General features: G+C 40.6%; 1 protein-coding gene across 1 annotated transcript in view; it reads right to left on the reverse strand.

The window, feature by feature from the left end:
* Nucleotides 1-958: 958 nt before the first annotated feature.
* The window catches only part of VSTM2B (V-set and transmembrane domain containing 2B), a gene marked incomplete in the record, with an annotated part of 89365 nt that continues 63549 nt past the window's right edge, over nucleotides 959-26774 (reverse strand). Inside the window, 1 exon segment of the mRNA XM_056525690.1 lies at nucleotides 959-1755. Within this exon segment, the coding sequence (XP_056381665.1) occupies nucleotides 1667-1755 (89 nt within the window).

Genomic DNA, 26774 nt, shown 5'->3' on the forward strand with positions numbered 1-26774 from the left:
GTACTACCTGCCTACTGGGGGGGTAATATGGGAGTACTACCTGCTTACTGGGGGGTAATCTGGGGGTACAACCTGCCTACTGAGGGGATAATCTGGGGATACTACCTGCTTACTGGGTGGATTAATCTGGGGGTACTACCTGCCTACTGAGGGGGATAAATCTGGGGCTACTACGTGCCTACTGGGGAGGGGGGTCCTATCTGGGGGTACTACCTGCCTACTGGGGGTGGTGTCTAATCTGGGGGGACTACCTGCCTACTGGGGGGGGGGCTAATCTGGGGGGGAATACCTGACTACAGGGGGAGGTGGTCAAGTCTGAGGGGACTACACGCCTACACACCTTCCAACCTAACTACTGGGCGATGAGACATGGGGGGGGGGGGGAAATGAACAATTGACGTATGGGGGGGTCAGGCACATTCTTTGTCTGTGTCCACCCCTGTATTCTAGTAATTGCTCTTGGACGACAACTTTGTAGATTTTTAAAGTGTTGATTCAGGAAAAGTCTACAACCCATTAGCAGAAACTGTCAAGACATTCTGGGCAATGCAGCTTGTCACTATTCATATATGAATGTAAGGGGTGTAACTGTTATTCTAAGGGGGAGCAGAGGTTCTATGTGTAACCAGACCTACAGACTGAATGCATTGGCACAGTAAGGCTATGTTCACACGTCGGAATATACTCTAATGTAAATTGCAACGGATTTGCAGCTTGGAACCCACAATGTAAAAATATAGAAAAAACTCCACCACGTCTGCATCCGGCCAAAGTGAACAATAGGCAGAATAGCTGGTATCTGAAAATGTTAGAAAGGTTATAAAAGAAAGAACAAAGCTCATTCACCAGTTAAATAACCTTCAACTTCAGCACATAGGCTTTGGTGGTCCCAGTCCATCTCTGTTAGGGGTCTGTATTACAGATTTTGTTACAGAACACTAAAAAATATATAGTGGAATCTTATCTCAAAATCATTTTATTCAACTGTTATTCAGCATTATACAATACAGGTTTTTTTTTGTTATAAACAAATTTTCTTTTTCTTGTTTCCAATCTTTATTTAAAAATAAATATTATTGATGGTGAGTAATAATGAATTTGACATGTGCCTATCGATGAAAAAAAAATACTGAAATTAAATAATTTAATAAAAAAAGGACAAAACTAATGAAAGAAATAAGAAAAAAAACATTAAACACATTCTAATTAAAAATATTATTTTTTTCTTCGGGAGAACGTCTCTGTCAACTCAATAAATTTACAGATCATCATAAAAATAACTGTTCAACAGTTCGTGCACAAAGACCAACAAAGATTTTTTTAAACTTTTTTTTAAAGAAAATGTCTGATAAGTTATGGATCTCATATTCAGAAATCATAATGGCCGTGCGCGAAGCAAGGCAGAGACTAGACTCTTGTTTTTGTTGGAAACTAGATGCGTCATTTCGGGCGGTTCATTTCTTTTAGGTTTTTCCAAAAATATGTTTGTATATTTTTTTTTTTTACTTTTTTTGTTTTATTTTTCAACGTAAAGTGTTTGCCATGCTTCATTCAGTCTTATTGTTTTCTGTCCTTTCTAAATTTGCAGCTTTCATAAAGGGAGGGATTTGGATAAAGTTCTTATGGGCTGTTTGGTTGGTTCAGGAATGATTCACAATATGGTCCATCAGTGGTTGAATAGTAAGAAGATGAGCTGATGAAATATCAACAGGAACGTGTAGAGGATTGGATCACTGGCAAGAATTGGTCCTGTTCCTGCAAGACAACAGATAATAGAATTAGAATGCATGTTTTGTATACATTATACATAGCAACTGTCAAGATGTCTGCCTATTTTCCCACAGTACACGGTTGGTTCATTACAGACACTGACCCAGCTGGTGGAAGCAGTGAGACTTGCACAACTAAGGGAGTGAAAAAAAAACAGCTTTACATGTGACTGAAGTATAATAACATGCGTTAAATGGAATCTTTAAGCTCTGTGTCATGGTCAGAGCTCTAGTGTTGGGGAGGCAATGTCGATCCATAGCATGCATGCCTCCTCCCCCACCCCTCCCATCTTGATTAAATGACTTACGGGGCTTGGCTTCCAACACTGAGCACTGTACATAAAACAGTCAAGGCAAGAAGCGATAGGGGAAGAAGGCGGTGTGCATGCTATGGCTTGACATTGCCTCCTTGACACTTAAACTGTGAGCATGACCTACAGCTCACAGATTCTCTTTAATCCGGATCAGTACAAGTATGCAAAGTATTTGTAAACTGACTCAAAATTATATATAAATCTAATTAGTGCTGAAATTGAATAGTCACAGTCTTACTCTCATCTGTATTAACAGAATCTGTCACATTCAGCATACAGTCCTCTCTGTGAGCAGCAGGTTATAGAGCACAATGTTTCCACAGCCAGCAGCCTTGCGGAGAGGAGAGCTGGTCAGACAGTCAGCACTACAATGCTGGTAGGAGCTGCCTTCGGCATGTGCCTGTGATTTTTATTTCCTTTGTCTGTGTACTCTTCGTTCTTCTGTGATTGTGAATCTTCTTGCTCATGACCTATTTGGAATGTGTACCCTTCTCTGCTGATTTTGTATTTATATGACCTCCTGGCTTGACTCTCGGACTGTTAACCCCCTGTCTGCTGTTTATGCATATACAAGATCTTCTGACTATTTTACCTCTGGACTGTTTACTGTTAATTCTTCGAGCAGTCTGATTTGTCCCTATAAGCCCTCCTGGTACCGACCCAGCTAGATGATGTTACCATTTTTTGGGGCCCCTGTGGTAGTTTGTAGCCTGCTGACCCATTTTATTGCTCCATTACAGTGCTCTGCAAATGAAACCAAGTCCATTTGACCACACAGAAGGATCACAGAGGTAGCTTTAGACCCTACTAACCATAGTTGAGTGGAGTGTACACTTATTGTTTTTGGTCAAAGGTTGTCACTCACGATAAGCCCCCCCCCCCAATCATTACAGATGTTATACAAGGCCAATCCAAACCCTGTGTGAGCAGGAATTAAAGGGGTACTCTGGCCCTAAGACATCTTGTACCCTATCCAAAAGATAGGGATAAGATGTCTGATCGCAGGGGTCCGGCCGCTGGGAACCCCTGCGATCTCTCATTCTGCACCCACCTTTGTGAGCTCTCCGCAGCGGGACCCCTGCAGTCAGACATCTTATCCCCTATCATTTGGGTAGGAGATAAGATGTCTTAGGGCTGGAGTACCCCTTTAAATAAGTGACAAGGTATGCTAAATCTTTTCCACAAAACTATATACCAATCTGCTCAACCCTTTCTACTCTATAACATGCTATTGCTGACTATTGTCTGTTTTCAAGGGCAACCAGCTGAAATATTTTTATTGTTATATTATCAACTCCCTAAATTGGTTAAGCAGTTTTATACAGAGTACCGATGCCATATCTTGTTAAATGTAAAATTACATTTTAAATATCTATATTTTAATTATTCCTATTAATTAAGTGTAAAGTAAATCCACCCCAGTAATTTATTTCTTAAAATATCTAATACAGACCTCCAAAACTCCCAGCAAAATGCTATTCTGTGGCCATTTATCAGTTTAACCGTTTACAGTGTACAACGTTGTGCAGTTAGTTTATTTACCTGTGCCTTTATGAGCCAATTATTGGCTCTATTTTGGTCCATGTGAATGGCAAACAGACTCACTGAAACTTACAGTGGGTTATGTGTGAAGCAAAAGTCACTTACTCTATTCACTCTAATGAGAATCAATCCCTGAAATGAATAGAGAGAGCATGCATAACTTTCTGCAAGATTCAATGAGTACATCTAGGGCTGGACTGGAATGGAAGCATGCATAAATAAACTAACAACACAATGGGCACTATGTGTGCACCTGAAACGCGTTACTGATTCCCTGCTATCCTGATGTTTGTATCCTGCACTATATCAAATAAAGAATGAGGAGTTTTAAGAGTAACCTTGTTTGAGCTGGACTTTTTTTTTTTTTTTCTGTAGAGATGGCTATCTGGCCACAGAATAACGATTTGCAGGCAGGGCTTCCATATGTTACCTCTGATTGATATAAAAAGATGTATTATAACAATAATGACCACAGAACATTATGCTTAAAAACAGTATAGTGTTAAAAGGTGGACACAGGAATTAATAATCACAACAGAGCACAACCCCCTCAAAATCAAGGAGTCATCGTCCTCACCAACTTTCCGAATTCACAAAGTATAATGTGATGTTATTAAAAAAACAGAACCTAGATTTATAAATGAAAGTTAAGGTTTAGGTTTTATATATCTTTAACACTTTTTTTTAAGAATTGAGATTACAGGATTAGACAAATATAATTTATACCTATGTCAAGATTTGGCTTCCTATATATTTGTCATAACAGCTGCAACATATTGAGCCTACAGATGCAATTTCAATTTGTGCAGCCAACCGACCCATGTGTACTGGTTTGCAAAATCACATTATATTCAATTACTCTCCTCCACGTGTTCCCCATATAGAGAACTGTATACACCGAGAAGCAGAATTACCAAGCTGAGCTTTATAATGACAAGTAAACATGTCAGGATTCTTCCCGCATTTGTTTATTCATGGAATTGCAAATGAGATGTGATCAGACTCATGCAGACACAGGTCCTCCGAGATTGTCAAGGCTGGAGAAATATAAATGTTAGGATTTACCCGGCCCCTGCTGGCAGCTATCTTTGTAACAAGAATATCAATTATGAGAATATTGTCATTTTAACTATTAACACTGCCAGTAATGAGAATCCGGGCCTGAGTCTTTTATTATTAAGGAACTACAATCTATAATACAGGAGGTACTTTTCACAGTGAAAGTCACCATAGGCTCTGAGTGCTTGTACCAAATAGATAGATTTTTGGTACCATGGACTGCTCACCCGAGATGTGCGTACAGATCTCCTGGAGGAACCACCCAGAGAAAGCAGGAACTCCGTCCATCGGCAGCAATCCTTGGCTATTCCATCCATATCGAGCACTGTCACAGAGGTCTGCACATCAGATCGGCCCCGCAGCAGTGTTCTTTGGAGGTCAGATACAGTACAAGAACCAGGAGATCTGCACATGCATCTCGGGTGAGCGGTACATAGTACTAAAAGTCTATTTATTTGTCCGCTACAAGCACTCCGAGCCTATAGTGACTTTCACTCAGAATACTTGCCATCACAATCCGAACATTGCTGCAAATAGCTTATGATATTCCTTTGCTCCTTATGAACTGTGATGCCCATTTTTTATTGCCAGAGACTACTTTATTTTAAATGAGCTAGTGGTTTGCCCTTTACTTTTATTTTTACCGGACTAAAGGGGTACTCCACTGGAAAAAAATGTTTTTAAATAAACTGGTGCCAAAAAGTTAAACAGATTTGTAAATTACTTCTATTTAAAAATCTTAATCCTTACAGTACTTCTCCACAGGAAGTTCTTTTCTTTTTGAATTTCCTTTCTGTCTGACCACACTGCTCTCTGCTAACACCTCTTTTCATTTTAGGAACTGTCCAGAGTACAAGCAAATCCCCATAGCAAACCTATCCTGCTCTAGACAGTTCCTAAAATAGACAAAGGTGACAGCAGAGAGCACTGTGGACAGACAAAAAGGAAGTTCAAAAAGAAAAGAACTTCCTGTGGAGCACATAGCAGTTGATAAGTACTGGAAGGTTTAAGATTTTTTAACAGAAGTAATTTACAAATCTGTTTAATTTTCTGTTACCGGCTGATTTAAACAAAAATTTACCCGTGGAATACCCATTATGATATGAGTATCCTATTTCCTTATGGTAAATGTCTGCTATGGAAGTTTTTAATTATTTCAATTATTTTGAAATCAAATGCTTGTTCTTACCGGCAAGAGCCTTGCTAGTTAAGTAGATATTATACTTAAGCTGAATTTTTAATAAATTTGTTCTTATTTGCACCATGCCAATATATCTATTAGATCTTGAGCATCAGTAACTATCTTTTATTGTACAGTTCTTAATAGATCTCTGTGTTATTGAGCATGCTGGGTCAGTCAAACAAGGGAAGAGTTAAGTAGCGATGCTGGCCATCACTAGTTGACTCCTTGGGGGTATATAGTAAACAGCCATCTATATACTGTATACAGTGGGCAGACAATATCTAACCCACTAGAGATGGGACTACAGCTGACATTAACAGTTCAGGCTTTGAAAATGTGATCAGACTCCATGTACTTTATGGGCGCTCAAGAAAATGGTTACCAAGGGAAGTGTTTTTTATAATAAAATTTTTTAAAACAGGTCTTGTGTTTTTTTTTTGTTTTTTTTAAATACTTAGTAGAATACTTAGTAGTGGAAGTCATCTCACAGATGGAGTCCATTGCTAAGCTGGGGCTTAGCATTAGCCCCAAAAACAGCTAGCACTAGCCACCAATACATGGGTACCGGGAAGAGCCTGCACCAACAGGCCCAGAGCATCAAAAATGGCACTTCAGTGACTGGGTGACAACAGGCTGGTGCTAAGCACCACTGAATACTGTACTGCTAGTGAAGATAGATAGATACTATGAATCACTAATTACCTCTGTAGGATATGCCACTTTGTGTTTTTTGCTGCAAACATGCCCATGAAAATTCCAATGTTTTTAAACTAACATGGCATTTTCCTTGACGATTTGTTCCCTCCCATAGACTTCTATGAGAGAGACACGTCAAGATTTCTTTATAAAATAAGACAACAAAAAAAGCCATAGTCTCAGCATGTAGAGATTTTAAGAAACTGCCAGTGAGCCGAAAAAATGCCTGAAAGCAAGAAAAAAACCCACCAAACCCACCGTGCAAAATGTTGCCATTTTTTGTGTGTTATTGTAATGTGGTATAATTGGTTAATCATACACACACATATAATCTTACAAAATCTTTGGCTTTTTGCTAGTGTACACAAAATAACTGGTACTGTTTTAAAGGAAAAGGGTGGCAAATGCTGATTTCATTTATATTTCATTTAGATTCTCTTTTGTTCATTCACTTTGTTTTTTGTTGATTGATAAAAAGAAACTATTAACACTTGTATTTTTGAAAGTATTCCTACTTTGGAGTATTTTTCATACACCTGCTTAACACCTTAACACTTTTGTATGTCAAGATGATGGATAGATAGATAAATAAATAAATACATATAAACATTTAGGATATTTAGTCATTACCAGATATCCAAAATATCAAAATGTTCAAGCAAAAAATAATAATTTAACTTTAAAATAAATGAAAAACAATCTCTTCACTGGCAACTTAAATAAATAAATATTGTAAATTAAGTTCTTTTTGAAACCGGACGATGGCTTTTTTATCGTCTGCTCCTGCCCCGCCATGTGACATAAAACTGATAAATTGTTTCTCCAGAAATGTCATCACTCCTTCAAGAATAAAGTCAGGAGCAGCTAGGACGCCGGAGTATAAGGGCAGCCTTGACACTGATGAATAAACAGCTGGTATTGGGGCTCGCCTGTCGCTTTCTTGCTCGCTCCTGTTGATTAGCGGCTATTTTTAAGAAACAATTGTCAGGGAAGAATATTTTCAGCCTTTGATTTCAATGACTTTTTGACAGCATGAATTGATAAATTTCCAGACTAGGATTGGAGGCAGCGTTTTAAAATGGAAAATTATCTGGAATATTTGATTGTGACAGTTTCCAACCAAGGCACAAATACTTAAAATAAAGATAAAAATAAGGGCATAAATCTTCTGAAATTAACTATGCAATTTGGGCACTAGGTGGCTGTTTAAGCGTTTACTTGATTAAATATAGACTAAAGGGATGCTTTACATTTCCCTATCATTGGTTCTATAGATAATAAATATAAAATCTGACAGACAAAAAGACATTAAACATTTAAATGTATTTTTCATATTACATGTATTGCTCTATGCATATGTATAGAAATCACCCATTTTTCATCAACAAGCAGTGTTATTTGCTTAGAAATCACCTATTTACTTATGGAAAACCATCAACATCTAAAAAGATTCCCAAATACAGCGCTGATAGGACTTTTCCCCATAAAATGTTACTACAATTTGAAAAATACATTTAACATGTCATAAAAACATGCCAAAAGTTGTAGTCAGATTGGGTGTTCAGACTCCCCCTGATCACTAAAATAAACAGCAATGTCTCCCAGCGAGACAGAGAGAGAGCAAGGAGCTGTGGAGAGAAGCGCTCAAGCCGAGCACTTCCCTCCGGCTTGTTTTAGTGGGAATTGGAACACCCAAACTCTGACTGATCAAATGCTTTAATGATGTAACCATAATTCTTTGCATTCGTTGGTGGAGAAAGAGTGGTCATCTTAATGCAGTGCAAGGGTATGTCCACACAGGGTAGAAAAGCTGCGGATTTTCTGCAGTTTTATAATGTATACCAGGGGTATTCAACTGGCGGACCGAGGTCCAGATCCGGACCGCGGCCGCCAGTCATCCGGACTACCCGCTGGACCTCCCCTCATTCATTTGTATAGGTGTCTCTAAGACACGATACAAATGAATAGCCGCAGCCTGGAGCAAGGGAGTGGTGTGTTCCCTGCCCAGCGATTCTCCTGTGATGCAGGCGGCGTGATTAGTGCTGCCTGCATCATCTGCTCTGGCCAGGCCTGACTAGGAGAGGCCAGAGCAGTGGAGCAGCGCGGGACCTGGGACGGGAAGCCAAAGCTCAGGTAAAACATTTATGTTCCCCCACGTGTGACTCTCCAGTTTTTTTAGAATTACAACTCCCATCATGACCTTCTGTCTGTGCATGATGACTAATTCTGGGGGAACAGCGGCATCATTAATTCTGGGGGCACAGTGGCATCATTAATTCTGGGGGGCACAGCGGCATCATTAATTCTGGGAGCACAGCAGCACTATTAATTCTGGGGGCACAGCGGCACCATTAATTCTGGGGGCACAGTGGCATCATTAATTGTGGGGGCACAGTGGCATCATTAATTATGGAGGACAGTGGCATAATTAATTCTAGGGGCACAGCAGCATCATTAATTCTGGCAAAGTGGCATCAATAATTATTTGGTGCACAGAGGTACAATTCGTTGGTACAGGGCACAGTGTTTGTTGAAAATGTATTTGGGGGCATAGTGTGTGGCAGTAATATTGAAGGGGAATAGCGTGGCAGTAATATTGCAGGGGAATAGTGTGTGGCAGTAATATACCAGGTGCATAGTATATGGCAGTAATATACCAGGGGCCCATTATGTGGCAGTTTTATATTCAGAGAGTACAGTGTGTGGCAGAATTATTTTCAGGGGTACAGTGGGTGGCAGTAATATATTCAGGGGTACAGTATGTGGCAGTATTATATTCAGGGGTACAGTGTGTGGCAGTAATATATTCAGGGATACAGTGTGTGGCAGTAATATACCAGGGGCAAAGTGAGTGGCAGTTTTATATTCAGGGGCACAGTGTGTGGTAGTATTATATTCAGGGGTACAGTGTGTGGTAGTAATATACCAGGGGCCCAGTGTGTGGCAGGATTATATTCAGAGGTACAGTGTTTGGGGGTAATATACCTGGGGCCCAGTGTGTGGCAGTGTTATATTCAGGGCGTGCAGTGTGTGGCAGTATTATATTTAGGGGGCACAATTTGCGGCAACAATATATTCAGGGGTACAGTGTGTTGCAGTAATATACCAGGGGCCCAGTGTGTGGCAGTAATATACCAGGGGCCCTGTATGTGGCATTATTATATTTAGAGGGTACAGTGTAAGGCAGTATTATATTCAGGGGTACAGTGTGTGGCAGTATTATATTCAAAGGGTACAGTGTGTGGCAGTATTATACTCAGGTGTCCAGTGTGGGGCAGTATTATATTTAGAGGGTACAGTGTGTGGCAGTATAATATTCAGAGGGTACAGTGTGTGGCAGTATAATATTCAGTGGCACATTGTGTGGCAGTATTATATTCAGAGGGTACAGTGTGTGGCAGTATTATATTCAGAGGGTACAGTGTGTGCCAGTATAATATTCACGGGTATTCAGAGGGTACAGTGTGTGCCAGTATTATATTCAGAGGGTACAGTGTGTGGCAGTATAATATTCAGGGGTACAGTGTGTGGCAGTATTATATTCAGGGGTACAGTGTGTGACAGTATAATATTCAGGGGTACAGGGTGTGGCAGTATTATATTCAGGGGTACAGTGTGTGGCAGTATTATATTCAGGGGTACAGTGTGTGGCAGTATAATATTCAGGGGTACAGTGTGTGGCAATATTATACTCAGGGGTACTGAGTGTGGCAGTATTCAGGTCATACATCCTTCACACTTCAGTCGCTCATTTGCTCTTTCTTCCATGGCACTGAGGCTGCTAGGTGTGAACCAGGCCTTAGTGTTCAGCTTGGATCTTTACCAAATGTCAGACCTGAATAAGCGGACCCTTTCTAAAAATAGTTGAGTACCCCTGATGTATACCAATGTATTTAAAAACCCCAATAGCGGATTTGCTGTGGAGTTTTGTGTGTAAATGCTGCCATTTTGGCTAAATATCTGCAGCGTATCTGCCTTGTGTCCTAAATGTTAGTTCTGCTTCTCTCTCCCCCCCCCCCACTGTACATTTCTCATTGCACCCAATGGGATTAAGAAGTAGTCTTGAGCGCTAATATTCAAAATGCTAATTTTTACCGCGAATATCAGCACTTCGCGATTTCGCGATTATTTAGAATATAGTGATATATATATGAATTTTCGCATGAAAAAAAAAAAAAGAGAACGAACATAGCGAATATGCAGATTTCGGGAACATAGGACAAATATATGTCCATATATTTGCAAACTTTCGCAAATTCGAGTATGGCCCCAGCCGTTCATCGCTATTAAGAAGGGCTGTGATCAATGGATACAATAAAACTGACAGTAAAATTATGGAAGAGAGAAAGAAAGCCCAGAGAATATGCCAATGTAGTCATGCAGACTTGTAGAAGGAGATGGAGACAGGGAGACTTCAAAGGAACAGTAATCTTAATGGGAACCTATCATCACTTTCATGCTGCCTGAACCACAAGTCATCGGGTCAGTCCCCTGGCCTTGATTGACAAATCTTTCCCCCAAACAGGAAGAAATCTATTATTCAAGGCTGGTGGGGTGAAGAGAAGCCGCTGTGAACTGTCCCGATTACTTGTGGCTTGGATAGTATGAAAGTGACAACATGTTCCTTTCCATTAATGAGTGACTCCGGTCGGCTCATTTTTGACCCGTATCCAGTTTTGTGACCGTACCTAAAACTGTAGTATACTACGGTTTTAGGTCTGGTCACAAAACCGGATACGGGTAAAAAATGAGCCGACTGGCTTCACCGTTTGACTCCGGTCGGCTCATTAAAGTAAATTGAGTTCAGCACTGGTCCGGCTGGGGTACGGGAGAGCCCGGTTTGCCCCTCCCCCAGCCGGATCCGGCACCCATAATGTAAAAACGAAGTGTGAATGCAGCCTCAGCTATACCTTAGCGTCATTAGTTTACTGCTATCAGCCATTTTAGGCTGGGAAAACATACTAGTGTGTAATGAGATGATGGACAATTGCCCAGAAAAATATGAAGAGTGCTCAAGTTTCCATAAACATTTACATACACAAGACTGTTTTTGGTGTAGTGGCCCTATAAGAGGAACAAAGAGAGATGAATCCAGCTCGTGCAGATAAAAAGATTTTAATCCATAAGACAAGGAGGATACAAGTAACGCGTTTCAAGCGCTGAATGCGCTCTTAGTCATACCTATAAGTAGTGGCCCTATAAGTATTACAGCTATAACAGGTGTGTTATTTGCCTCATCTTCCCCACATGTTATATCATTGTCAGAAAGGTCACTTAAGTTTTCCTTTGCAGAAAAGGGCATCATGGAGGCAGCACTACAGATTGTACTGCACCGAGCGCCTTGAAGATGTGGCCAACATGAGCACTCATCTATGTGGTAAAGATGTGCGCTCACTTATAATATCTAATCAGTGATATTTTGATCTGTTGATTGGCCTTAGTCTGCAGCTTTCAGCGCTCTCATTGTGCACGCTTTATGCAATCAGGGTTACATCGTGAATGTATAGAAGATGAAAATTATCATGTTTGGTGGTCTTAGCACAAGCGGCTTGGGTTTTCTATACCGGGCAGCTGCACAGGGGATGATAATCAGAGATAAGCAAATGAAATCTAATCAAAGACATTATCAGAGCAACAAGAGCGGGCGGCAGAGCCACACAAAGAGCTGCAGCTACTCCCGGACCCTTGCAAATAGAATGGTGCTGGGCAGAAATGTCCAGACCCTATCACTGCAAAATACTTCATCTTTTTGGCAGATCTGTGCAATGACTTTCATGTCAGTGGATTGTAATATAGGAGTTTTAGCAGTGGGACACTCTGATTTGCTTTTTGTCAGAGACCCTTGTAATGAATAAGTAGATAACCCACCCGACTGGTTTCAAATGTCTGCCATTCCCCACACATTTTACCACAAATTGGCACAATCTTTAGCATTTTTTCTGTGCAATGTTAAAGGGGTTATCCTGCCAAAGACATCTTATCCCCTGGCCAAAGGATAGAGGATAAGATGTCTGATCGCGGGGGGTCCGCCACATCACCTCACACCCCCTTGTGCCATCACGCCCCCTTCATTCATGTCTATGGGAGGGGAAGTGATGGCCTACACACCCCCTCCCATAGACATGAATGGAGGGGTTTGGCATGACATCACGAGGGGATGTGCAGTGATATCACGTCTCCAGTCCTGGAAACAAAGACTGGAGCAGCAGCCCTGCATAGAATGCAGGTGCTGCACGGAGATCGGAAAGGGGGGAGGGGTCCCAGCAGTGGGTCCCAGAAGTGGGCCCACCGCGATCAGACATCTTATCTCCTAGGGATAGGGGATAAGATGTCTTTGGCCGGAAAACCCCTTTAAAATGTGTAATACATTTTTACCAACACCCCATTGCAAAATTGTGGCAATTCATGGTAAATTAACAGCTGTGCCCATAAACTATAGTATTGCGTCCAAAGTTCCAGCTATATATATATGTATATATATATATATATATATATATATATATATATATATATATGCAGCACTACGTATCCAAATACACAGCAGGTGCAGGCGCCCCAGACTCGACCACAGTCCATGTAATATAAATGTAGAAAAAGCGCAGCACTCCTCCAATATGTGTAAAAAAAATTGGATTTATTTTGCAGCAGCAGCAACGTTTCTGTCCTACCATAGGACCATTTTCAATCTTGAGCCCAGGCCCTTTGATAAATCTGGTAATATGGAAGACTGTCAAAGTTTATAAGTCTGGTTGATAAATCTAGCATATCTGAAGACTGGCTACTCTAAATTTAGACTAAAGGTCAGTTGTCTTACTTCACACCAAAATAATTTAGACCACGCCCCATTTACCTTAACCACACCCAATTTCACCAAGGCCCTGCCCCTTTGGTCCTCTCCAGCATAATAGTATCTAAAACTTGTGATAAATGTGACACAAGTCATATAAGACAGCTTTTTTTGCACCAAAATGTTGGCACCTTTGCAATATTAAATATGGGCCAGTGAGTCAATGTCAAAGCATACTACAGCTCACTCTATCAGCAGAAAACCTGGGGCAGAAGGATATTCATTAAATAATTATTCACTCCGACAGAATCTTACTCCGGCACAACTTTAAGACGGTTTTAATATACTGTATCTCTCTTATAGTATCTCAGTTGGAGATTCCAATAGCACTAAAAATGCTCTGCTTAATAAATCCTGATAAAAATCTGGCAGGCAGCAAGGTGTTAACCTCCCTCTTGACCTGCCAGTCAGTCTTTTATAGAGCAGGGTCAGTAGTCTGCAGACACATTATCATTCACTGTGCCCATGTTATCTGTAGCAGCAGCAGCCACACTCTGGGCAATGCGAGTGAGCAGCCAGTGGGCTAATCCACTTCCTAATGAGTTGTCCATTCTGTAACATTTTGGTCATGCCAGCCCGCAGTGTGCGCCAGGCTGATGTAATCACTTAACAATCCAACAGTTTCCTTCTCAGGGCAGATAACCTGGCACGCAGGGATCTTGTTTGCAAACAGCGCTGCCCTGAGACGGACAGCACAATTTTGCTGACTGCTTAAGGTGCAAGATTTTGGGATTTGACATCAGCAGCTTGTTGCTATTGAAAATGCAGAAACAGCTAATGAGTAGATGGAAATCTCAGCCTATGGTTCATGGGGGAGAGAAGAATTCTCTAAATGTTCCTCACTGCAGATTATGATTAGGCGAAACATGCCAGGGAGGTTTAACCCCTGTTTGTTTCAGAGCATTTAACCCAAAACACTCCTTTCCATATGCCCTGAAAGGACCCCACCCCTTTCTATTAGCCAAAGCAAGATAACTAAGAGTGGCTCCAATTAATCTTGTTGTTGTAACTGATTATTGGAAAGCTGGGTGACCACAATGGGCACTATTAACGCCCTAACAAGGATTATCAGTTAACTCTCCTAGAATATAGAAAATCTACTTTGTAATGCAGTTTCTTATACTTAAGGTTTTTTTTTTTTTTTTTTGTGAAAATGATGTCCAAGCCTAAGAACAAGCTAACAAAATCTTATTTTCCATTTGTGGTGTCCTGGTACAGGACCTAGTCCTGTACCATCCTTAAGTCCCCTCAGCAAGAGTCCCTTGAGTCCATAGAGCTCTCCTGCAGCCCCCCCCCCTTGCTCACCTTCTTATTGTTCTATTTAAATGCATTGTATATATTGTGTATGCATTGTCAATATGTATAACGTTTGTATAAATGTAGAAAAGTGTTAGTCATGTGAACCACTGTCATGTGACATACCCAGAGTTCCTTGGGTACAGGAACCGCAGGCTTGGTTGAATGTGCTTTAGTCCAGCCCCCTCGTATATAAGGGGCTGTAGTCTCTCAGTTAGCTCTCTTAGTTCCTGGCTACAAAGCAAGCACAATCTCTGCATATACTGCAAACTCATCTCATCTAGGCCAAAGCCTAAGAAACCGCAGCCACTTCTAAAATGTGAGTTACAATTCTCGCTACAAATCCAGTGACTACTACTCAGCTAAGGAATATATTAGTAGCACAGTGGCCTGCCTAAATATCTCCATAACTACAAGTCCAAGCAAGCCTGCGAGGTATCCTGGGTCCCGGTTGCCTCTGAAGGAACTGCATAATTGTAAAGACTGTTCCCTAAGCATTTCAAGTAAAAGTTCCAGTTAATTCAGAATTCTTGCTGTGGACATTATTATAAAACCGTTTTGGGTTGGTTGATAGCGGTTACCATACTGGGATAACCACATGCTGGCGTCACAAACACTAAGGGGATAACAACATCTTGCCTTCCGGGTTATTACCACCAGACCCTGCTACCTACTGCAACACCCCAGTCACCACGCATTAGTTGTAACTGTGACTGGAATTGCAGTGCAAGTCATCTCCCTCTTATTTATAGGGGTACTCCACCCCTAGACATCTTATCCCCTATGCAAAGGATAGGGGATAAGATGTCTGATCCCCGGGTGTCCCACCGCTGGGGACCCCCGCAATCTCGGCTGCGGCACCCCAGACATCAGGTGCAAGGAGCAAGCTTCACCCCGTGCTGGATGACTGGCGATGTGGGGCAGAGGTTCGTGACGTCGCAGTCACGCCCCACTCGTGATGTCACGGCCACACCCCCTCAATGCAAGTCTACGGGAGGGGGCGTGGTGTCTGTCACGTCTCCTCCCATAGACTTGCATTGAGGAGATGTGGCTGTGAAGTCACAAGTGGGGGGCGTGACCGTGACGTCACGAGCCTCCGGAGCTGCACCCGATGCTCTAAAGGAATGCCGGGTGCAGCGGGGAGATCGCGGGGGTCCCCAGCGGAAGGACCCCCGCGATCAGACATGATGTCTAGGGGCGGAGTACCCCTTAAAGCGAATGGAACTGTACTGCAGGAACAGGCAAAGTCACAACTATATATATATATATATATATATATATATATATATATATATATATATATATATATATATATATGTACCAAAATGAAGGGAATATGCTGCCAGGTGTAACTATCCCAGCACCTTCATTTAGCTGAAGTGTAGTGTTGCACAGTATGAGGGAAGACAATCAATATTACAGCCCCTTTAAATATAGCTTTGCATTTTAGGGGTCAGGAAAAACTGGATGAATACTGGATGTAATAAAAGTCATATTAGTTGTCACCCAGTTTTTCACGAAGCCAATAACTGCTGACAAGAATCCAAAGACCCATGATGTAATGTTGGTAAGTGTACAATACTGTAATATGTAGAGAAGGAATTCCTGTTCAATAACATTGTACTGTAAGGGGTGTTATAGCAGAAATGGCACTAGCATGAAGGTTATTTATGTTTTAGCCAAAAAATGCAAATGCTCCTTGTAAAGCGATAACAGCAGGAACTGAGGAATGTTCAGTAACCTCTTTCTTCTTTGCATTCATTATCATAAATGCTACTTTAATTTCAGCAGCATAATTTACTTTGGCAGAAAAAAATTGTATGACTACTCAAAACAAGCCAAGTTCCTTTACATCCCTCCGCTTGGGTAAGATGGGATATGGACATATTTTCCTCTGGTAAGACTGTTTATATTATCATATTCAACTTGCCCTTCGACAACCTCTAGTCAAATATCAGAATATGCCGATGTTATACTTTACCAGCACAGTCATATTACTATATGCCAGAAGATGTATAACTTTATATACTAGAATATGGCCAGGCAACACAAGCCCATATCACTATATACAAGAAGATGTATCACTTATACCAGCTGTACATATATTATTATATACAATATATACCCAGGTTATACCAGCATGGTCCATATCACTATATACAAGAAGATGTATCACTTATACCAGCTGTACATATATAATTATATACAGTATATACCCAGGTTATACCAGCATGGTCCATATCACTATATACAGAAGATATATCACTTATACCAGCTGTACATATATAATTATATACAGTATATACCCAGGTTATACTAGCATGATCCATATCACTATATACAGAAGATATATAACTTATACCAGCTGTACATATATTATTATATACAGTATATACCCAGGTTATACCAGCATGATCCATATCACTATATACAGAAGATATATAACTTATCCCAGCTGTACATATATAATTATATACAGTATATACCAGGTTATACCAGCATGATCCATATCACTATATACAGAAGATATATAACTTATACCAGCTGTACGTATATAATTATATACAGTATATACCCAGGTTATACCAGCATGATCCATATCACTATATACAGAAGATGTATAACTTATACCAGCTGTACATATATAATTATATACAGTATATACCCAGGTTATATCAGCATGTTCCATATCACTACATACAAGAAGATGTATAACTTATACCAGCTGTACATATATTATTATATACAGTATATACCCAGGTTATATCAGCATGATCCATATCACTATATACAGAAGATATATCACTTATACCAGCTGTACATATATAATTATATACAGTATATACCCAGGTTATACCAGCATGGTCCATGTCACTATATACAGGAAGATGTATAACTTATACCAGCTGTACATATATAATTATATACAGTATATACCCAGGTTATACCAGCATGATCCATATCACTATATACAGAAGATATATATCTTATACCAGCTGTACATATATAATTATATACAGTATATACCCAGGTTATACCAGCATGGTCCATATCACTATAAACAAGAAGATGTATAACTTATACCAGCTGTACATATATAATTATATACAGTATATACCAAGGTTATACCAGCATGATCCATATCACTATATACAAGAAGATGTATCACTTATATCAGCTGTACATATATAATTATATACAGTATATACCCAGGTTATACCAGCATGGTCCATATCACTATAAACAAGAAGATGTATAACTTATACCAGCTGTACATATATAATTATATACAGTATATACCCAGGTTATACCAGCATGATCCATATCACTATATACAGAAGATATATAACTTATACCAGCTGTACATATATAATTATATACAGTATATACCCAGGTTATACCAGCATGATCCATATCACTATATACAGAAGATATATAACTTATACCAGCTGTACATATATAATTATATACAGTATATACCCAGGTTATACCAGCATGATCCATATCACTATATACAGAAGATATATAACTTATACCAGCTGTACATATATAATTATATACAGTATATACCCAGGTTATACCAGCATGATCCATATCACTATATACAGAAGATATATAACTTATACCAGCTGTACATATATAATTATATACAGTATATACCAAGGTTATACCAGCATGATCCATATCACTATATACAAGAAGATGTTTCACTTATATCAGCTGTACATATATAATTATATACAGTATATACCCAGGTTATACCAGCATGATCCATATCACTATATACAGAAGATATATAACTTATACCAGCTGTACATATATAATTATATACAGTATATACCCAGGTTATACCAGCATGGTCCATATCACTATATACAGAAGATATATAACTTATACCAGCTGTACATATATAATTATATACAGTATATACCCAGGTTATACAAGCATGATCCATATCACTATATACAAGCAGATGTATCATTTATATCAGCTGTACATATATAATTATATACAGTATATACCCAGGTTATACCAGCATGATCCATATCACTATATACAAGCAGATGTATAACTTATACCAGCTGTACATATATAATTATATACAGTATATACCCAGGTTATACCAGCATGGTCCATATCACTATATACAAGCAGATGTATAACTTATACCAGCTGTACATATATAATTATATACAGTATATACCCAGGTTATACCAGCATGGTCCATATCACTATATACAGAAGATATATAACTTATACCAGCTGTACATATATAATTATATATAGTATATACCCAGGTTATACCAGCATGGTCCATATCACTATATACAAGAAGATGTATAACTTATACCAGCTGTACATATATAATTATATACAGTATATACCCAGGTTATACCAGCATGGCCCATATCACTATATACAGAAGATGTATAACTTATACCAGCTGTACATATATAATTATATACAGTATATACAAGGTTATACCAGCATGATCCATATCACTATATACAAGAAGATGTATAACGTATACCAGCTGTACATATATAATTATATACAGTATATACCCAGGTTATACCAGTATGATCCATATCACTATATACAGAAGATATATAACTTATACCAGCTGTACATATATAATTATATACAGTATATACCCAGGTTATACCAGCATGGCCCATATCACTATATACAGAAGATATATAACTTATACCAGCTGTACATATATAATTATATACAGTATATACCCAGGTTATACCAGCATGATGCATATCACTATATACAGAAGATGTATAACTTATACCAGCTGTACATATATAATTATATACAGTATATACCCAGGTTATACCAGCATGGTCCATATCACTATATACAAGAAGATGTATAACTTATACCAGCTGTACATATATAATTATATACAGTATATACCCAGGTTATACCAGCATGATCCATATCACTATATACAGAAGATATATAACTTATACCAGCTGTACATATATAATTATATACAGTATATACCCAGGTTATACCAGCATGATCCATATCACTATATACAGAAGATATATATCTTATACCAGCTGTACATATATAATTATATACAGTATATACCCAGGTTATATCAGCATGATCCATATCACTATATACAGAAGATGTATAACTTATACCAGCTGTACATATATAATTATATACAGTATATACCCAGGTTATACCAGCATGATCCATATCACTATATACAAGAAGATGTATAACTTATACTAGCTGTACATATTGTGAGAGGGATAGCATCAAATGTCGCTTGGCAGCCTGGGCTTCACAAGTAGAGACAGGGACACTGTAGGTAAAGTCCAAGTTCAGGCTGTGCCTGGGTTTATTTTAAGTGTCAACACAATAATACGGCCTTAACATCAGGCCAAACATACAAAATAAATACCTGCTCGGCTGAGCTCTGACTAAACAAGGTACAACCCTAACTATACTAGAGACACACTAGGTGCCCCCGAACGTGAAACAAAACAATAGACCCCGGCCACTTACATCATGGTTCTTAGCATTCCAGCAGCCCCACACAGGCCTGCAGACCCAGGTTTATGGCGCCTACAATCAGCCTCACCTGGTATGTGGGAGTGACCTCCCACCCGACACTTGGTCACTCCAGGAAAACCGACCCGGATTAAGCGGGTTGGATCCGCTATACTACAACTAGAATGTGCCAGTAATATAGTATCACTGACACACATAACTTTGGTTTTCCTTCACCGAAACCCAGGCATTTCGGTGACACGTATCTGTCCACAAGCTGCCTAAAGCAGCATAGGAGAGCATCCTAGGAGAAATATACATTCCCTCAATAACTCTGCCTGTCACTGTCTCACATACCCTCCCCCTCTGTTCGAGCCTGTGGGATCGGACATTTTTAGCCATCAAACAGTGAACTCTTGAAAGTGCGTCGACATTGCCCTGTTGTTTTCCTGCCCTGTGTTCCACTGAAAAGCTAAAAATTTGTAGTGTCAGGAACCACCTCGTGACCCTGGCATTTCTTTCTTTGGCTTGAGACATCCAAGTTAGCGGAGAGTGGTCTGTGATTAACCTAAAGTGACGACCCAGTAAATAGTACTTGAGGGACTCAAGGGCCCATTTGATGGCCAAACACTCCCGCTCAACAACACTATATTTCCTCTCTGCAGGTGTAAGCTTCCTACTTAAGTACGTGACTGGATGCTCTTCTCCACCTACCTCCTGGGTAAGTACTGCACCTAGTCCCACGTCAGATGCATCTGTCTGTACAATAAACTCTTTTTTAAAGTTAGGGGTGATCAGGACTGGCTCTTTACAAAGGGTTCATTTTAACACCTGGAATGCTCTTTCTGCCTCTGGATTCCAGGAGACCATGACAGACTTACTGTTCTTTGTCAAATCTGTAAGAGGTGCTGGAAGAATATCGGTCCCGTGGTCCCGAGAAAAAAGAGAAGTGCTTCTGTGGGCGCTCACCTCCGTCACAGATGTAGTCCGTCACAGGTATGTGGAAGTTTCCGAGAACTTGGTAAAATAAAACCGCTTGGACACGGATGTATTTTGGAAAATAAAATAAAAAGAAGGTTTATTCCTTCAGCATGCAATACAGCAACGCGTTTCGAGGGGCGGGAACCCCCTCTTCATCAGGCTATCTCTGTAAGAGGTGCTGCTATACTTGCGAAGTTTGGGATGAAGCAACGATAATAACCCACAATACCTAGAAAGGCCCTCACCTGTCTTTTTGTTGTGGGTTGTGGCCAGCCCTGTATAGCCTCAACTTTATTGACCTGAGGCTTTATGATGCCCCTACCTATTATATACCCCAGGTACTGGGCTTCTTCCAGACTTAAAGCACATTTTCTAGGGTTGGCTGTCAGCCCTGCTTCTCTAAGAGAATTAAGTGCAGCCTGTACCTTCGCTAGATGGCTATCCCAGTCCTCACTAAAGATAATGATGTAATCTAGGTACGCTGATGCATAGTGACGATGGGGCTTGAGGATAATATCCATCAACCTTTGAAAGGTGGCAGGAGCCCCATGCAAACCAAACGGTAGGCAGACATATTGGAACAGTCCATCTGGCGTAGCAAAAGCTGTCTTTTCTTTGGCCCTATCGGTTAGGGGAACCTGCCAGTAGCCTTTAGTCAGGTCGAGGGTAGAGAAATATCTGGCATGACCGAGTCTCTCAATTAGTTCGTCTACCCTCGGCATTGGGTATGCGTCAAACTTTGATGCTTCATTCAGCTTCCGGAAATCATTACAGAAGCATAATGAGCCATCCGGTTTTGGGATGAGCACAATAGGACTTGACCATTCACTCTTTGACTCTTCAATCACTCCGAGGTCCAACATTTTCTTAACTTCCTCTGATATAGCTAGTCTACGAGCTTCTGGGACCCGGTAAGGTTCCAAATTGACCTTTACCCCTGGCTCAGTCAAAATGTCATGATTTATGGACGTTGGTTCCTTGGCCAGGAACTTACTTTCTACAGTAGGTACCAAAACTAATACCCGATCACCTGGGTTGAAGCTTCTTATTTTGGCTGACCTATTATACACTCTGCTTTGAGCTTCCTGGGCTTGCTGTAGGTGCTCCCTGACTATGGGCATAACTGCAGAAATCCTATCTTGCATCTGAGAAATGTGTTCGATCATACTCCTATGGGGTGTGGACTCTTTCTCCCAGGTTTCTTTGGCAATGTCAAGGAGACCCCGTGGACGTCTACCATAAACTAGCTCAAAGGGAGAAAAACCTGTGGATGCATGGGGAACTTCGCGGATTGAAAACATTAAATAAGGCAAAAGACAGTCCCAGTCCTTCCCATCCTTCCCAACCACCTTTTTTTTAACATACTCTTTAGCGTCTTATTAAATCTCTCCACAAGACCATCAGTTTGGGGGTGATATACTGATGTACGCAAATGTTTGATGTTAAGCAACTTACATAACTCCCTTGTGACCTTGGACATAAAGGGGGTCCCTTGATCAGTAAGGATCTCTTTTGGTATGCCAGTACGGGAAAATATATGGAACAGCTCTTTGGCAATAAGCTTGGAGGAGGTATTTCGTAAAGGTATGGCCTCAGGGTAACACGTGGCATAGTCTACCACCACCAATATATACTGATGGCCCCTGGCAGACTTCACTATTGGACCAACGAGGTCCATTGCGATCCTCTCAAACGGTACCTCTATGATGGGCAATGGTATCAGGGGACTTCTGTAATGGGGCATAGGAGCTGTTAGCTGACACTTGGGGCAGGACTCACAATACCGCTTTACATCAACATGTACACCTGGCCAGAAAAACCTTTGAAGGATGCGCTCTTTTGTCTTTTCGGTCCCTAAGTGACCTCCTAACACATGGTTGTGGGCAAGGTCTAAGACCATTCTACGAAAAGGCTGTGGCACTACTAGCTGTTCCATTATCTCCCCACGGACCTTGTCAACCTGATACAATAACTCCTGGTTTACTGCCATGTGAGGAAACACTGTATCAGCCCCGGGATATTGAGGTTCTCCATTCACAACCTTAACATTTTCCCTAGCTTTCACTAAGGTGGGATCTCTGAGCTGGGCAGTCCCAAAATTATCCCGTGAGACCCCCAGTTCAGGCATAGCAGCCACCTCTTCCTGTTCCTCAGTTTCACCTGCAAGAACTGCTAGGGGAAAATTATCACTATTTTCCTGAGTTACCCCTACTGTCTGAACCATAGCATCGGGGTCAAACGGTTCTGGATCAACAACAGGGCGTGCATTACCTACATTATTATTTTTCATAGTACATGAAGCCTTGGTTTGCCACAAGTCCCAAAACAGGGGAAAGTCTCTTCCCAGTATTAATCTTAATCCTTTCAGTACTTAGCTGCTGTGTACTACAGAGGAAATTCTGTTCTTTTTAGATTTCTTTTCTGTCTGTCCACAGTGCTCTCTGCTGACACCACTATCCATTTTAGGAACCGTCCAGAGTAGGAGAAAATCCCCATAGCAAACATATCCTGCTCTGGACAGTTCCTAAAATGGACAGGGGTGTAAGCAGAAAGCACTGTGATCAGACAGAAAAGAAGTCCTCTGTAGTACTACAAGGATTATGATTTTTTAATAGAAGTAATTTACAAATATGTTTAACTTGTTGGCACCAGTTGATTTAAAAAAAAAATGTTTTCAACAAGATAACAAACAATACTATATCAGTAATATAACAATTATATATGGTTTCCAATATGGTAATCGAGTCTGAGCACTGCGGGCAGCAAAGATTGCGATGTTCAATAGTCAATTTCACCGCTATGCAGTGAGGGGCATGTAACTACAAGTGGCGGTGCCTCAATAGTTCCTTGAGTGCTATGCACTCTCCTGAAAAAAGAAGTTAGGTCGGTTATGATGCCCGTGGCAAACGTTGGTGATACAGATACCGGGATGAGCAGAGGTGCTGTCCTCTAGGCAGATATCCTGTGCTGGAGAAAGAACACTGGGACTATGTCCCGTCACCCGTTCTGATGGTCCTCTTCACAGCTTCTAGCCGTGAGGACCACTGCAGACGGTTCCTCCCAGCGAGTTCTTCCCTCTAGCGGTTTGCGCTGCCGTTGTCCTCCTCGTGTGATAAGGCGTGCTCAGAATCACAAGCGCCGCTGCTGTGTTAGAATGTAGTGCTGAGCCGCGGGTCTCGTCAGCCTTCAGTGAACAGCTCAGGGATGATGGGGGTAGCAGTCTGTCAGTGGCTAGACGCGTTTCAAGAGGTCTAGGTAGCTAATGAAGAAAAGAGGTAGACCTCTTGAAAAAAATCTACCCATTGACAGACTGCTACCCCCATCATATCTGAGCTGTTCACTGAAGGCAGACGAGACCCACAGCTCAGCACTGCATTCTAACACAGCAGCGGCGCTTGTGATTCTGAGTGCGCCTTTTCGCACGAGGAGGACAGCGGCAGCGCAAACCGCTAGAGAGGAGAGCCCGCTGTGAGGAACCGTCTGCAGCGGTCCTCATGGCTAGAAGCTCCGAAGCTCTGAAGAGGACCATCAGAACGGGTGAGTGGGACATAGTCTATGCTGGGCTGCCATCTTTGCTGCCTTTATTTACAGGGAGCACGCAGTGCTCAGACTCGATTACCATATTGGAAGCCATATATAATTGTTATATTACTGCTATAGTATTGTTTCTTATCTTGTGGTTAATATACTCACAGGTTACACAACACTGCATGTTATAAACAGCTACCATTACTACAGGGATAACTATTGAAATTATTTACCCAGTAGTTACTACTGATTTTACATGGGGGCATTATATTTGTTTGTAACATTCTCTTAATTAGAATTTTTTCTTTTTTAACACAATTTTTTTCTTTCTAAAAAAAAATATGAAATATGTTCAGCGTTACAAGTACATAACTAGAGAGACAGTTTAAGAGGTAGGGTGATGGGATTAGACAATAACACAAAAATACTCACTAAATGGGTTGTCCAAAAGGATAAAAAAAAGGGGGGCGGGGGTAGACTTGATGTCAGCCGACTTCTACTCCCTGGTCCCTGTCTTGACTGCGGCAAATACTTGTCTCAGCCAGTCACTAGCAAAAGGAGCATTTCCTTGTGTTAAGATAATAACAAGGAGTTACATGACAGGGTGGTACAGTTGCAATAAAAGAACAAGAGGTGATTCCTTGTGTGATATCCTCCAAAAGCTAATAGCAAATTGAAAAGGTGAGCCAAGAACTGACTCACCTGAGGGGGTTGTGCTAATGCCGTCACAACACGTACAAGGGCACGAATACAAGGCTGCAGCTGCTTTCTCCGACACACTATGCTGCGTGTCCCGTAAAATCCAAACCCACAATCGTACCACCAAGGAGGATAATGGAGCCCTGCCCACGACTTCTTGAATAATAATATTTATTTAAAAGGATTATAAAAACGTACAATGCGTTTTGAAGCCGGACCGGCTTGAGAAAGAAGGCGGTCCGGCATTGAAACGCGTGGTATGATTGTGGATGTAGGTACAGTTGTCTGTGCTCATAAAGGGAGCAGTAGACACTATTGCTCCATCATTGTAAAGAAGAGAGCAGTGTTTTATCCCACTTATGTTTCTGTGATGTCCAGTAGTAGTTTGTTACCTATCCAAGATCTACCCCTCTTCTGCAAGAAAGGGTGTGTTTTTAAAAGGCACTCTGTCAGGAAGCAGTGGGAAAAAAAATAAAACTTTTTTCACTGCCAGTTGGTATGACTACCTGGAAGGCTCCATTTTAGGCTGTTGCCCTCTAGCATGGTCTATATCATTTGATGTAAAAAAAATACACTAGCTGTACATATAATTTTACACCAAAAGATGCCCAGATCATACCACCATGGACCATACGTGAAAACATTTATCAGCTGCACAGATATAATTATAAACCACATGATTCTAAGGTTATACCAGTACAGTCCATATCATTATATACAAGAGTATGTACAACATATACCAGCTGTACATATAGCATCATTTATAAGCATATGCCCAGGTATTACTGCATGACACGTCCCAAGATAATAATTTTTTTTTTGTGGCACATTAACACAGTAAAAAGAAATCCCAAATGGAAACATGACTGTCAAATCGGATATGTCCTCAATGTAACACCCTAATTCACAGTATCATGGACAAGGTCATTATGTCCAAAATACGACAGACTGAGTGGTCTTGTTTCCAGTTGGGATTATGTCTTTTTTAATACAAAATGAAGGGAAAAAATTATCCTGGCGCTGGACCTTTCTTTTGTGTATTTATGTGTAATTTATACCAGCTGTGCATATACATTATTTTGTGTATAATATGTGTAATTTATACCAGCTGTACATTTACATTATTTGGCAGAATATGCCCATGTTGTGCCATATCACTGCATACATAATGATGCCTGTGTAATACCAGCTGTACATACAGTATATATCTATATACACTCGAAGGCACCAAATTTATACCAGCGTGAGACATGATTACCGTATATACTCGAGTATAAGCCGAGTTATTCAGCACGATTTTTCGTGCTGAAAACACCCCCCTCAGCTTATACTCGAGTGAACTC

The sequence above is a fragment of the Hyla sarda genome, chromosome 6 (assembly GCF_029499605.1).
Source record: "Hyla sarda isolate aHylSar1 chromosome 6, aHylSar1.hap1, whole genome shotgun sequence".
Lineage (NCBI taxonomy): Eukaryota > Metazoa > Chordata > Amphibia > Anura > Hylidae > Hyla > Hyla sarda.